Source organism: Glandiceps talaboti, chromosome 10 (assembly GCF_964340395.1).
Source record: "Glandiceps talaboti chromosome 10, keGlaTala1.1, whole genome shotgun sequence".
Taxonomy (NCBI): Eukaryota; Metazoa; Hemichordata; class Enteropneusta; family Spengelidae; genus Glandiceps; species Glandiceps talaboti.
Window position 1 is genome coordinate 5,994,714 of NC_135558.1, and position 14,334 is coordinate 6,009,047.

The 14,334-nt window shown below is 36.3% G+C and overlaps 1 protein-coding gene across 1 annotated transcript in view; it reads left to right on the plus strand.

Annotated features, from left to right (window-relative positions):
* Positions 1 to 14,334, plus strand: part of LOC144441309 (hemicentin-1-like) — an 80,626-nt gene that overhangs the window by 46,247 nt on the left and 20,045 nt on the right. Inside the window, exons 27-43 of the mRNA XM_078130866.1 lie at positions 455 to 736; positions 1,199 to 1,471; positions 1,876 to 2,145; positions 3,037 to 3,309; positions 4,041 to 4,228; positions 4,633 to 4,714; positions 5,069 to 5,200; positions 6,498 to 6,629; positions 7,264 to 7,448; positions 8,125 to 8,206; positions 8,383 to 8,673; positions 9,212 to 9,382; positions 9,819 to 9,989; positions 10,557 to 10,727; positions 11,454 to 11,624; positions 12,283 to 12,453; positions 13,514 to 13,684. Coding sequence (XP_077986992.1) covers positions 455 to 736; positions 1,199 to 1,471; positions 1,876 to 2,145; positions 3,037 to 3,309; positions 4,041 to 4,228; positions 4,633 to 4,714; positions 5,069 to 5,200; positions 6,498 to 6,629; positions 7,264 to 7,448; positions 8,125 to 8,206; positions 8,383 to 8,673; positions 9,212 to 9,382; positions 9,819 to 9,989; positions 10,557 to 10,727; positions 11,454 to 11,624; positions 12,283 to 12,453; positions 13,514 to 13,684 — 3,216 coding nt within the window. The remainder of the gene's footprint in view (positions 1 to 454; positions 737 to 1,198; positions 1,472 to 1,875; positions 2,146 to 3,036; positions 3,310 to 4,040; positions 4,229 to 4,632; positions 4,715 to 5,068; positions 5,201 to 6,497; positions 6,630 to 7,263; positions 7,449 to 8,124; positions 8,207 to 8,382; positions 8,674 to 9,211; positions 9,383 to 9,818; positions 9,990 to 10,556; positions 10,728 to 11,453; positions 11,625 to 12,282; positions 12,454 to 13,513; positions 13,685 to 14,334) is intronic.

Sequence of the window (14,334 nt, forward strand, 5' to 3'; positions counted from 1 at the left end):
TTTTGCATACAACTTGACAATAATATTATGATATGACATAACGATATTGAATCTTTATGGACAGTTTTTGGCCAAAAGTAACTAACACAGAGAGCATTTAGTATTACATTTAATAAAGGTAAAGCTTTAAAAATGAGCTGGCTTCTCACCACCACCGCAAGGAAAGAAACTTATCTTGAACAATTCATGGAATCTACCAGTTGACACATTAGCTAAGCTGGTTAGAGCACTCTGACTAGTGTTTAGGGGGATGTGGGTTCCATTCCTACATGTGTCACTTTACTTTCCTCATTTAGAACAGATTCATTTATTTTGATTTGACAAGTTAAAGGGGAATGGTGTTCTAGGATTTACAGGTATTTTCATAAACTTTGGGTTCTTGAGGGTCATTGCATGATTTCACACTGAATGATATCTGTGAAATATTCACTGAACTGTAACTGTTGCCTTTCAGCTTCACCTGATATTGAAGGGTCAGGCATACCAAATGACATCAAAGTCATACAGAACAACCCAGTAGCTTTAGAATGTCCAGCTGATGCAGATCCACCACCAGATATCAACTGGTTCAAAGACAACCATCAACTCTCTCTGCGAGAACGGGGCATGCGTATATTGAGACGAAACACCCTGCTACAAATCTACAGTGCTCAAGTCACTGACAGTGGACGCTATCAATGCGTTGCCACCAATGTTGCCGGAAATAATAGTAAATCCTTCAATGTTGAAGTTTTAGGTAGGTTACTTGTCATATAAGTACTCAGCTCTGGTCTGTGAGAGTTGAACAGCATACATACCTGTTTCCACATGAGGCATATCATAGTTATGCACACCAGAGAGTTCAAAGTTCATTTATCCTGATCAGGATAAAATCGATTTAAAAAAATTAACATTTATCTTGCAGGAGATATTCCTGACTACTTGTGAGTCTCATATAGTAAATAGATTGTATTGTATATTAGGCACCATTTAACTACATTTCGACATTCATATAGCCAAAGAAATAGTCTTGTCTTATAAGTTATATATGTCAATGTCTTGTACTATGTATAGTCAATGTCCATTTCTTACCTACAGAAAGCCTGTCTAGTCAGAACTTAGAAGACTCATTATAATTATTATTGTTATTATTATTATTACAAAATGCTTTTCCATATTCCATATTTTAATACAAAAGCATTACATTCTTTATATTCAGTTCCTCCCAGTATCAGTGAAGATGACCGTTACATAGCTGTATCTGAAAATGCTGATGTCTTCTTACCCTGTGAAGTACTGGGCATACCGCCACCTAAAGTCACTTGGCACAAAGGTGATGTCAAACTAACAGCCAATGGTGGCAGCTACACATTCCATGAGAGTGGATCTTTATCCTTTAGTTCAGCCAGTGTATCTGACAGTGATGACTACACATGCCATGCTTCGAACCCTGGTGGTAATGTTACCAGAATCATTACGCTAGAAATTCAAGGTAAGTCTTTATCACTTACAGAGATTTGCCATGCATATATTAACCCTTAATGACAACATTACTCGAATTATAGTATAGCTTGTATCTGAAAATCGGACATACTGATTACTAGTTCATGGCTATTCCTGTGTCAGTCACAAAATCATAATATCCCAGTGTTTCCATGCAAAAGTTGTTTGCATGCTCAATCATTCAAAGTATGCTGGTACCTTTACTTCTCTTCATGTACTTGCTAGGAAGAGTTGTTTTAGACACATTTTGAAGACTGCTTCATTTACTGCGATTTGATATTAACCCTCATCGGGGTGCCATCCTGTGACATTTCTTTCAAAATTGACTGTGAAGTGGGTAACTGGAATAAGACATATTGAGTTTATAATTTGATTTGTAATTCTTTCCAACAGTACCACCATCTATTGAAGATAGATCAGCCGTGGTGAAAACAGCCCTTTCCAGTAGTGTCCGGTTAGAATGCCAGGCTACTGGAAGCCCTAAACCACGTATATACTGGCACAGAGGACACACTGTACTAAATGAAATACCCAGATATGAAGTGGATGCTGATGGGTCATTGACCCTTGAAAGCACTGGACTCTCGGATGCTGGTACTTACATGTGTGTAGCTAGAAGTGTAGCGGGCTCAGACATGAAAAGAATTACTTTAGTAGTTCAAGGTAAGGACTTTCAAAGATACCTAATGCAGTCTATCTTTAATTAAATATTTTTGTAAATTATTTTCTGTGTACATTAAAAGAAAAAGTGTTAGATTGAAATATTGAATTTTGAAAACATTTGCATTACCAATAGCACAACTTTGCTGTGCCTGAATAGATGTACCTATCAACAGAGTATGTATATTAAAGATGAACACCACTCCAGGATATGAAGGCATTTTCATAAACTTTGAGTTCCTGAGTCATTTCACATCATTTCACATCATATAAATTTCATGTGATTGCCAAAGAACACCAAATTGAAAGTAGCGTGACATTCATTGTCCTGGCAGTGGTCCAGCAATTGCCTCATGAGAGATATCAGATATGCACATTTGTATAGTAATCAGTTTATTTGATACCCCAAATAAATATAATAGTGGGTATTAAAATGGGGAGTCAAGAAATAGCTTACACCTAGTCTGGGTACATATTAATAAACAGAAATTCACAGCATTTATTAGGTGATAATAAATATATTCATTACTATTTATCTGAAGGTAATAAGTACTTAGTAGTCATAAAAATATGTTGCTCATCTAATACATATGCTTGTCTGCTGACTCTTAATTAGACAATGTGTGTCCATGGCAAGGACTTCACCGAACAGTGAATGGAGAATAGGTTTCACATTGTTGTTTCTTGGCAATTTTACCAAATTGATGTGATGGAGAACCATGAGATGACTCCAGGACCCAAAGTTTATGAAAATATCTTTATTTGCAGGAGTGGTGTTCCACTGTAAAACTAAATTATAGTAGTTGTCCATTTATAATTAACCTCCTAGGGGCATCACAATACAAAAAAAATGCTAGAGGATTGGCTTTATAAAACTGATTTTATTATTCATAGTTACGCCAACCATCCTAGAAGAATACCAAAATTACATCGTAATAGAAGACCAGCTGGTAACAATGAAATGTACAGCCAGGGGAACACCATCACCAATAACAAGATGGCAAAAAGATTTCCAGGATATCTCAAGGAATGATATCAAGTATAGAATTCTACCCAATGGATGGCTACAGATTCCGTTTGCTAGGAAAGAAGATACAGGAATGTTTAAATGTATTGCTGAGAATGATGCTGGCTCAGCTGAACAGTTGATGAATCTTCAAGTTCAAGGTATGAGACAGTATAAACTTGCCATGTTATATTCTGAGTCTAGCTCAGAATAGCTTATTGCAGAAGAAGAAACAGGTGTAAGGAAATGTTTCCAAGTATAATATTTACAGGTCATTGTTGTCATATAAGATTCTAGAGACCTTTGCCTACGAGTTCAGTTAAACTTAAAATTACATGTACCAAGCTGTAAGTGTCATGATATAAGTATGTTGACACAGAGTAAGTTAATAATAATCTTTATGACCCGGATATGGGTTTTGTGACCTAGGTTGTACGGCAAAAGGGCCCGACTTTTGGAGGGCATGTAAGCCATACTATCAAGGTCCACAAAACCCATACTTGGACCATAAAGGTTTTATCATATACCCTTTGTAGTGATATGGAAACATCATTTGTGTCACATAATCACATAAATTGGCAGGGAAATATTATTTTTTTCACAAAAAACAAAATAGTGAAGAAATTAACCGTGCCAAATCACTAAGTGAAGGGATATCGATAAGCGTGTGACTTGCCATGTTTGGGCAAAGTGTGCTGTGGCGTGATACAGAAAATTATTGCCTGGCCTAGTTGCGCATGCTCTCCATTGAATTGCATTGGCAGCGGTACTTGGTATATGATAACAGATGATACTTCTCATATACAGACAATTTCTGTTGTTTTTTAACCACCTAATGTCTTCAGTCATATATATTACTTCTCTCTTTTCAATTTTCTGTTCATATTTTCAGTTCCCCCCAGTATCTTGCCTAGTCCAGACTCCTTTACTGTTGTTTTAAACAAGAACATTGGTCTACCATGTGTTTCTGATGGAATACCAATTCCCACCATAAGCTGGGAAAAAGATGGTATCAGTGTTGACCAACGCAATGGGCATAGAATCACAGATGATGGAACATTACAGCTGTTCAGAACACAGGTGAATAGTTGATATATCAATAGGGAACTTGCAATCCAGACTGAGCATGCTCAGACGCAAAGGAGTATGGGACTATCAGTGATTATCGTAATACCTAATCTGGAGCTACCGATAAAATAAACCTCCCACAATGGTCAGGGTAACTATGAATTGATCATTTGTGGTTGCAAAGAATGTAACACTATTGTTTACAATACCAATTCTTTAGTATTTATTATCACATTTCCCATGATGCAACATTCAACATTATTATTTTTATTGTTTATTACAATCTGAGTGTATGTACAAAATGTCATGGTACATGAGTAAAACACCAAACCAACATCTTGGTTATATATGTTGTGTATCTCCTCTCTATGCCAACTCCCTGCCTGCATAACACAAATTGATTTGTCAATTTCCAGGTAATAGACTCCGGTACCTATGTGTGTACAGCTATCAATGAGGCTGGAAGAGACTCCTCAGAAATGTTGCTGAGCGTGCAAGGTATTAAAGTGATACAAATTTCTCTACTAACCTGTTTTAGTATAAACTTTTGATAACCTCACTACTTAGCGAAATTTCTCATTACTTACAAAGTCAAGCTAAAATTGCTCAAACATCCTATACATCAATGGGATGAAAATGTACTCCTGAACTGAACTATTCGGTGACTCGGAGGTCAAAGGTCATATGATGATTATGCCATGGAAACCAGCTGAACAGTAATTTCTTGAGTGTAATAGATGAGTCATGGTGTGAGTATCGAGGATGCAAGGATGGTATAACATATATTTCTTACATGTGTATGTGATAGTTTACTTGCCATGACAAGCAACTATGTGTTCTATTCTTTTGCAGTTCCACCCAAGTTTACTGTTTTACCGTCTGAGCAGGAAGTAGTAGCTAATGGCCGGATTCATTTAGAGTGTGAAGCTGTTGGTGTACCTGTACCTGATATCACATGGACTCAGAACGGAGAAGATATTCCAAGTATGTAATTAAGAATAATAATAACATAAACATTTACAATGGAAAAAGATATATACTTTGTAAATCCAAATCAAATTTGGAAATTCAAATACAGTTCCCACTTGTTAAGCCCTTGTATTGAAGGAAGAGGAAACCGTATTACCCAGGGAAAATCCGCATTTTGTGGTAGGGTCAAACTTGAGTATCACCCTTCCTATACAGATCTAGGAAATGTTTGATCAAACCCTGCCAACTCTGGCAGGATTCAAACATTGACTGCAGTGGTAAGTGGCACCTGAGCTAACAGTTCAGCCACTGACAACCCTAAAAGATAAGATAAAAGAAAATTACATATAGTAGTGACAGAGCTTGTGTACTGGAGTAAAATGTTTTTGTATATACATGAATGTCAAAAGTTGTGATAATTGTAATATGAAAATAGTGAATGTGAGCATTGTGCTTGGTTCAGTCATAGACCCTCCAGTGGAGGGTCTATGGTTCAGTGTATGGACTAGACTTGTAGTTGTTGTAAGACATATATGTGTACTCAGAAGGTAGTTGCCAAACAAACGCTAAGGATGACAGTATACCTCTGATGGGCAAACCCTCAACAGCACCTTTGGTGCTATGCAACCTGTGGTCACTTTTAAAGTTAACAGAATTATCGTGCAGATGTAACAGCTAAACTATAAACTATGTATAGGCAGCCATTGAGTAAAAACTGTTTGAAAATGATTCCTCTTTGATTTAATTGCTGTATACCATACTCCAAAAGGCAGTGATGCAAGCATTTTGTTCACTGGGTGGAAAGTCATTGCTAATTATTGATTTTGATTTCCTCGTGATGTGGTCAGTAGAGTGAGAGTCAAGGGAGTAAAAGTCTGCCCCCAATTATTAAAGATGCAGTTTTAACAACACTACTTAGCTTGACTTACATATTTTCACTTAGTCATTTCCCTAAAAATTCTTGACAGTGCACACCATTACTGAGCTACTTCTGTAAAGTTATTTAAAGGTAATGTCCCCTCATGAAAGTGTGTTTACTTGGTAACGGTAAATGGATATCAGATATAAACTTTTAAGAGTACTGTTTTGTCACCTCAATAGTGAAATTATCGTATATATTAGTTCCTTCACACAATGTTGAAACCACAGTAGGATCCCTTCAAGTACCTAGACATGATTCCAGCCAGTCTTGCAGTTATAGACATTCTCCATACAAAGATGGGTATAAATTACCAGACAAGTATGACTAGAAAAACTGTCAATGTATTATTATGTGTTTGCTTGATAATTTTTACTTGTATGTGTATACTAGATCCTCGTAGTGTAGATGGTAGAAGTGAGCTGATAATAAGCCATGTACGGAAGCAAGATGAAGGCACCTATGCATGTTTAGCAGACAACCCAGCTGGTACCAGGATTGGCGTTGCTGCTGTCAGAATTAAAAGTAGGTCATTATACTGTTTATATATGAATTATTCATATACAATTTTGCCACCTGGAATGTCAAAAAAATAGAAATTATTTGATTGAACAAATAAGGGGTTCAGTAGTGGTTTGTCGGGGTGTGATGTCTGTCTGTCTGTCTGTCTGTGAGTGTGTGCACAACTTAAACTCAAAAACTGCTGTGTCGATTATTTTGATGTGTGGTAGGGCAAGTTTGTGAGAAGTGTTTGACAAAACATATTTTCCAAATGATTATGTATCAGTACAAAATATTTGCAAATGTAGGCAGAACACAAACCATGCACTAGCGAGGATATTGTCATTGAGCAGAAAATGGGGATTATATATACCGTGGTTGTTCTATGTCACATCACTGTTCTCTAAAGATTGAAATATGGATTAAACTTCCAAATCACCATTATTTTTCCCAATTTTTCATGAATTATGCTTGAAGAGGGATAATTATGTTATTCCCCAATATTTTTCTTCATTCAACCAGCAAATACTCATGATGTAAGTGATTCTCACTACTTATCTAGTGATTTATAGTGACACTGATCCTTCTCTCGTATGTTCCTTGGCTGAGTGAAGAAAATATTGGGGAATAATATCTGATTATTCTCGTTCTTTTTCAGTTCCACCCCTTGTGAAAGAAGTACCGGATAGTGTGGTGAATCAGCTTACCAGTGTTCTGTTGCCCTGTGAAGCAAGTGGTGACCCTCAACCTGATATCTTTTGGTATAAGAATGACGCACCTGTCAGATTTTCTAATCGAATCAGGCAACTACAAAATGGCTCAATCGCCATCTATGGTGCCATTGTAAGTATTTGAAATTTCATTAATATTCTCTTCCATCCATGACCTTGTTGTTGAGGTTAATAATAATAATAATAATAATAATAATAATAATAATAATAATAATAATAATAATAATGATAATTTGTATTACAATACCGTAGGCCCCTGGCCTTAAAGTATTACATAACTGGGAAAAGAATAGTTTACAACTCGAAGGCTTAAATTAAAGAAAATTAATAAATCATAGAAAATATACATGTGTACTTGTTATATGTACTTGGTCATTAGCTCCTGTCTGTCTGTCTGTCTGTCTGTCTGTCTGTCTGTGTCTGTCGGTGCAGAAATTTTGTTCCACTGATATCTCAAAAAGTACTGAAACAAATGTTCTGCAATTTACTATGTGGCATTGAAAATAATTTTTGAAGTCCTTAATATAAAGTCCTTAAGTTTTGGAAAAACACTCAAATTACTTTGCCATGTTTGACGATCAATATCTTTACTGCCCTGTTTTAAACTATCCAAAGATAGTTCAGGATTACCAACCCCAGATTAAACCAAGCATTCCCCATCCTGCTTGCCCTGTTCAGCCTCGTTACAGCAAAACAAATAGCACTTATACACCAAACGATGATTTGGTTTGAAATTTTTAATTGATCATGATTTTACTACAAATGTTTATGCTTTTATTTCATTTTAGAGTGAAGATGCTGGTGATTATGTATGTAGAGCTGTTAATAATGTTGGTGCTGCTGAAGGCAGAGCTAAGCTGTCTGTTAGAAGTAAGTCAGCCAAGCAAATTTTTACAGTTCTTATTTGATAGGAGAATAAAGAACAAAAACATTACATATTTTCCTTACCATGGTATTTGCTTAAAGTAGTTGTTGACACTTTGAGAAGTTTTAATTTTTTTGATCAAATAAAACATTTACCTTGTTGTTATTGCTTTCTGTGATAGATCGACCAGAATTCACCATAGAGCCTCCTGAAGACATCATAGTTGATCTTGGCGATACTATATTGGCTGACTGTATTGCTACAGGTGAACCTGAACCCACAATGGAATGGTGGTTTGGTACATCAAAAGGCTCAGACTCTGTTATGATACTCAGTGGAGATCGAATCTCAATATTATCGAATAATTCCCTGCGTATTGTAGCGGCAAGATTAAGTGACACAGCCGGGTATGCCTGCAAGGCTATTAATATGGTGGGTGCAGTATCTGTAATTACAGATATTACAGTCAGAGGTGAGTTTAAGTACAAGTACTTTTGTCCACATTACAGGCTACAATATTTTGTTAGAATACGCCTCGGTGTGTGTTCACCATCTTCCTTTCAAGGAAATTGATAATTTTTTTAGAGTTAACACAGTAGTCAGTAGCCATATTGGATTCTAGAATGGCACTTTTTAGATATCATGTTGAGTGACTTTCATTTTTAAAAATTGTACTTGTTCTTTGAAAATTATATTTTTTTTCTCTTTCACTTATGTTCAATGCCAGCAACTCAAATTTTGATTGAGTGAAATATATTACGTAATATATTTTGATTTGCCCCAACTGCTTTCCTTACAGCCTTCACTAAACAATTCCTAATAAAATTACCTTCCATCCTATATATTGAGTTTAACATTTTTATACTAGTACCATTAATGTTAACATTCAATGTCAGTTTTGAAACATATGAATGACTATAATGGACTTTATAGGTCCATTACACATTTATTCTCTCTTGTCTGCAATGCAATTTGCACTTGCTGTTATGTGTTTTATTACCACTTTATAGTGCATGGTGATTGGTCAGACTGGAAGCCATGGGGGGTATGTAGTGTCACTTGTGGTGAGGGAATACAGACAAGAACACGATCTTGTGACAATCCCACACCTGCCAATGGCGGTCGTCAATGCCGTGGCGAGGAAACTGACAACAAAGCCTGTAATCCAAGGGCTTGTCCGAGTAAGTGACTATAAACAACAAAAGAGTTTATTACTAGTGTTTGACATAACCTTGCTACTATGGATTGGCTATTTCTGTATACAAATGCTATAATTATCTCAGCAAGAGGCTAACAAAAAAACTTCAGTGGGAACTTTTAATTCCAGATTAATATTTCTATATCCTGTATAACTTTGTTACACTCTGTAATTGTCAAAAAGATTAGGGTATTATTTGATGACATCACATAAACCCTTGCAGGAAATTCTAAAATGGCCAAACACATGTCAATGGCTGTAGGGCTTCTTTAGATGTTGAGTATTAAGTTGTGCTATTTTGCTGTATCACTCAAAGTCATATGTAAGTTATGTATTAAACTTAAAGTAGTTAATACAAGTGTACTAAAGGCAGAAATAGCTCTTGACTGGATATTTTATTTAAATACTGTGTATTGTAGTCAATGGACAGTGGGGAAGCTGGATGCCATGGGAGGAATGTACCAAGACCTGTGGACAGGGTTCAAGAAGTCGTTCAAGGTTATGCAATGATCCACCACCACAGTTTGGTGGCAGATCCTGTCAAGGAACGGCTGTAGAACAAGTACTCTGTAACATCAAACCATGTCCAGGTAAGTAATTTGACTACAACTTACCAAGACTGTGTGTATGAGAACTTATAAATGTTGCTACATCATATACTATTGTATAGTATATCTTTTATTCTGTAATTTGTATTTTCATGGGCACTTTAATATGTCTTTAGATGGTATTATGACGTATGTGTTATGATCCAGAATAGTCAGAACTGTACAAGTGGTTTTGCGTGATATTCATTGTTGATTCATTCGCTCATTCATTCAGTCAGTCAGTCAGTCAGTCAGTTAGTCAGTCACAGACACATGTAAGCAAATATGCATTCATTTATTTATTCACACCACAAACACACTCATTCACCTATATACACCACAGTTCTCTCTCTCTCTCTCTCTCTCTCTCTCTCTCTCTCTCTCTCTCTCTCTCTCTCTCTCTCTCTCTCTCTCTCTCTCTCTCTCTCTCTCTCTCTCTCTCTCTCTCTCTCTCTCTCTCTCTCTCTCTCTCTCTCTCGTACATATACACTGCATATGTGAAACATGAAAGGCTAAAACAAGCAAATTTATGTGAATTTAAGGATCTTTGCATGTATGGTATAATTTCAGTTGATGGTAATTGGGGAGTATGGTCTGCGTGGCAACAATGCAGTGAAACATGCGGTGAGGGAACCAAGCTACGTACAAGGCAGTGTAATAATCCGCCTCCCAGGGATGGTGGTCTGCAATGTCCTGGTTCTGCTACACAAAGTCAGACATGTAAAGTCCAGATATGTGCAGGTATAACATCCATTTATCAGTTTTACTTTGGGTACATATGTGCAACATGCGACAAGCTTCTACAGACTTGATGAGTGTACGCTGTATCACCCAGTCATATCTCTCTCACAAAACCAGGGTGACTGTGCTTCAGACTCAATGGGGAGGATGTATCACTCGACCATGTCTCTTTCATGTGGAGAATTTGGGGGTAATCATGGAGTAATGACTCAATCATTCAGGGATGTCAACTGACTGGGAAAGCATTTGCAGTTCAGATAGAGTCGTGATAACAAGCATGCAATACAGTCCTGTTCCAAACCTGAATGTAAATCCATGGAATATGTTTATACATTGTACATTTATATAATATATGCGTGTAAAAATGTGTAATGCAATGCAAGCATGGATCAAGCAGTAAGGGAAATAACATGTTTTAGGAGAACAATTGAGCGTTTAAAGGTTAATTTTTCTCTATCATATCATCAAAGTATTGTGATATTTTCACAACAAATAGAAGACCTCTCGTTGTAACAACAAAGGCCCAGTTCAGATAAGGATTAAACTTTAGGAGTAAAAAATAAATTGTCTGTTATAGCTACAGAAAAAGTTGATCCCCGTACTAAAGAATGATCCTTATAGGCTCTAGTGAAGTACACAGTCTGCAAAGACTTGTGTAAATAGTTAGCCACGTTTGCATTGACTCATCATGAGGTATAATTTTGAACTGTATATTACTTGTTCCAGTTAATGGTAAATGGAGTCTGTGGAGCCCATGGTCCATGTGCAGCAAATCATGTGGTACAGGAGAACGTCACAGGCAACGTACATGTACACAACCTACACCACAGTATGGCGGTAGATATTGTGAAGGTATGCAGAGACAAGTTGACTTCTGCAATACAGATGGCTGCCCAGGTAAATATAAACCCCTTAATACCAACCAACCACAATAATTGGTTTGAATGTGATTGTGAGTTTAATTTGAAAATAAGATAGTGAACATCATCAAATCATCTCATGGTATTAGTAGGAAATACCAACTAGGCCAATGATAGTTCTTGTATTACTCAAATTTGCGCAAATGACTAAAAGCTTACCAACATGTGATGTTGTAAGCCTTTAATTTGTTCAATAACTTCTACAATACATCTATATTGTTTAGCAGTGTTTGACTGAACATTAAAAAGTATTCTAAAGCTGAATTTTGTATCATTGCTAAGTTAGTCTTTTTGAAAATAAAAGTACATTGAGATTTTGATGTTGACATCTTTTAATTTGACAAGACAGATCTAAATATACTGATTGTATCGGTGAAAAAATCTAGGAGCAATACCATATGTGATATGTACATATGCTTATTATTGAGCCTCAAAAGGCCTAGCTCAGGTTAAGAGTAAAATATGATGTGAAAAACAGCTGACTGGTAGAGCTATAAGAAAAGCTGCTCCAGAACAAAAGAATGATCCTGTGTAATCTTATGGCTCAACTGATAAAGAAAACACTAATGCAACAGTTTGAGATTGAAACCACGACTGTTAACTAATTGTCTTTGCATTGTTTGCTCACCTTAAAGTGCATGGTGGCTGGTCCAGATGGGAGGAATGGGGTGAATGTAGTAGAAGTTGTAATGGAGGTCAACAAAAACGTTATAGAACATGTAACAATCCTAGACCTAGTAATGGAGGAAGAGCATGCCCAGGTACCAATGCAAACATGAGAACATGTAATCTCCAAATGTGTCCAAGTAAGTCTTGTATACACTATTTGTATTAGGTCACCATTTGAACAGGGTTCCATCTGATTATTGTAATTGTATTTATGTTGATATTTTGAGTAAAGAATGTAGCAAGATATATGCTAATGATGTCCAATGAAGTCAGTTTCTTGTGTTCGATTATTATGTGTATTAAGACATCCTTTGGACAGGGTTCCATCTGATTAGTATTAAGACATCATTTGGACAGGGTTCCATTTGATTAATCTACCGGTGTGTGTATTGATAGTGAATGTGATGTGCAAGATATACATTAAATAATTTCCTGGTATCAAATCAAATCCAATTGCATAAAACATTCACCATACCGCTGCTTTTTTACCTCTCATGGAAGGATTTTTTAAAGTTACATAGAGAATACACTTCTGAGAAGAATTTCCATGAAAATATGAGTTCTTAAAATCTGTCCAAAGTTTACCATATGAAAGCTTGTTGTTGGTCCTTTTGAAGTAATAACAGAAATGTTGGGCTCACCATCTTGTTGCCAAGGAAATCACCAATCTTTTATTTTCCCTAAAAAAGTAAAAACAGTATCCCACAGCAATGTTTGATTCCAAGATAGGTTAATTTTAATATCATTTTGACTTCTTTTATAAATTTGCATGGTAACCCCCTGATTTTTTCTCACAATTGGTACTGAGAATTGGAAACAGCTTAAGACTTTTGTGATGACGTTGTGAGTACCACAGCCACTATGTCTTGACAATCCTTGTATTTGTCAAAACAAAGAGATTAGGGTATTTGTGATGTCACCACAAGATGTTTTCCGATAAAGCCTTGTAGGAAATCCTCAAGATTGCTGAACACATGTCCAGTGAAGTGAAACTTCTTTGCAACATTTCAAAGCAGGAGTATTAAAAAGTACCAAGGTGCTATTTTATGATCTCAAATCATATGTAAGTTGATGAACAATAATAAATACTAAAGGCAGAAAGAAATCTGACTGGACTTTTCCTTCCTAAGTCAATGTCAGTGTACTTAAAGCAGAACAAAGTCTGACTGGATTTATAAATGTGTTTGAACTCATTAGTTGATGGTGAATGGTCTCAATGGGGTGAATGGGGTCAATGTAGCAAGTCCTGTGGTGAGGGAAGTAAGATCCGATATCGTAGCTGTACAAGTCCAGCACCCAGAAATGGAGGTAGATCATGTCCTGGAGATGATTCACAGAGAAGCCAGTGTAGCCCACAACTATGTAGAGGTAAAGATCATCTTTCAGATTAGACATCAACATTGAAATTTAAACTATTGAAACAACAACATACAACAAATGGAGAGTTTGACAAAGCCTATCAACCCAAACAGGTAAAACATTACTCGCAAGCAATTAGAACCTTTGGTCGTGATACAAGAACTAATTGGTTCTATGTTTTACCGATCTGATGAATGTATTGAAACAACACACAGTGGTTGAAATTTTGTGAAAATGAAACTAACTGAAGTATATCGACTGGGATTAATAGACAAATGAATAAACATTCAAAGAATGTATCCAAATATACCTAGCAACAAGACCACAGCCATAACGACAGCTAAATGGTGGTATCTATTTCAAAGATAACAGGAATTAATAGACAAGTGATGTAAACATTCAAAAATATATGCAAATATGCTTAGCAACAAGCCATGCCCATAGCAATGGGCAAATGATGGTGTATATTGCCAAGATAACAGCAGAGATGGTTAGGCAAGTGGATAAACATCCAAAGGATGAATGCAAATATGCCTATAGCAGCAACAAGACCATGCCCATAGCAACAGCCAAATGATGGCATATATGGTAAAGGTAACCAAAGGGTTGGATAGGCAACCAGATAAACAAGTAAAGATAAAAGAAAAAATACAATTGTG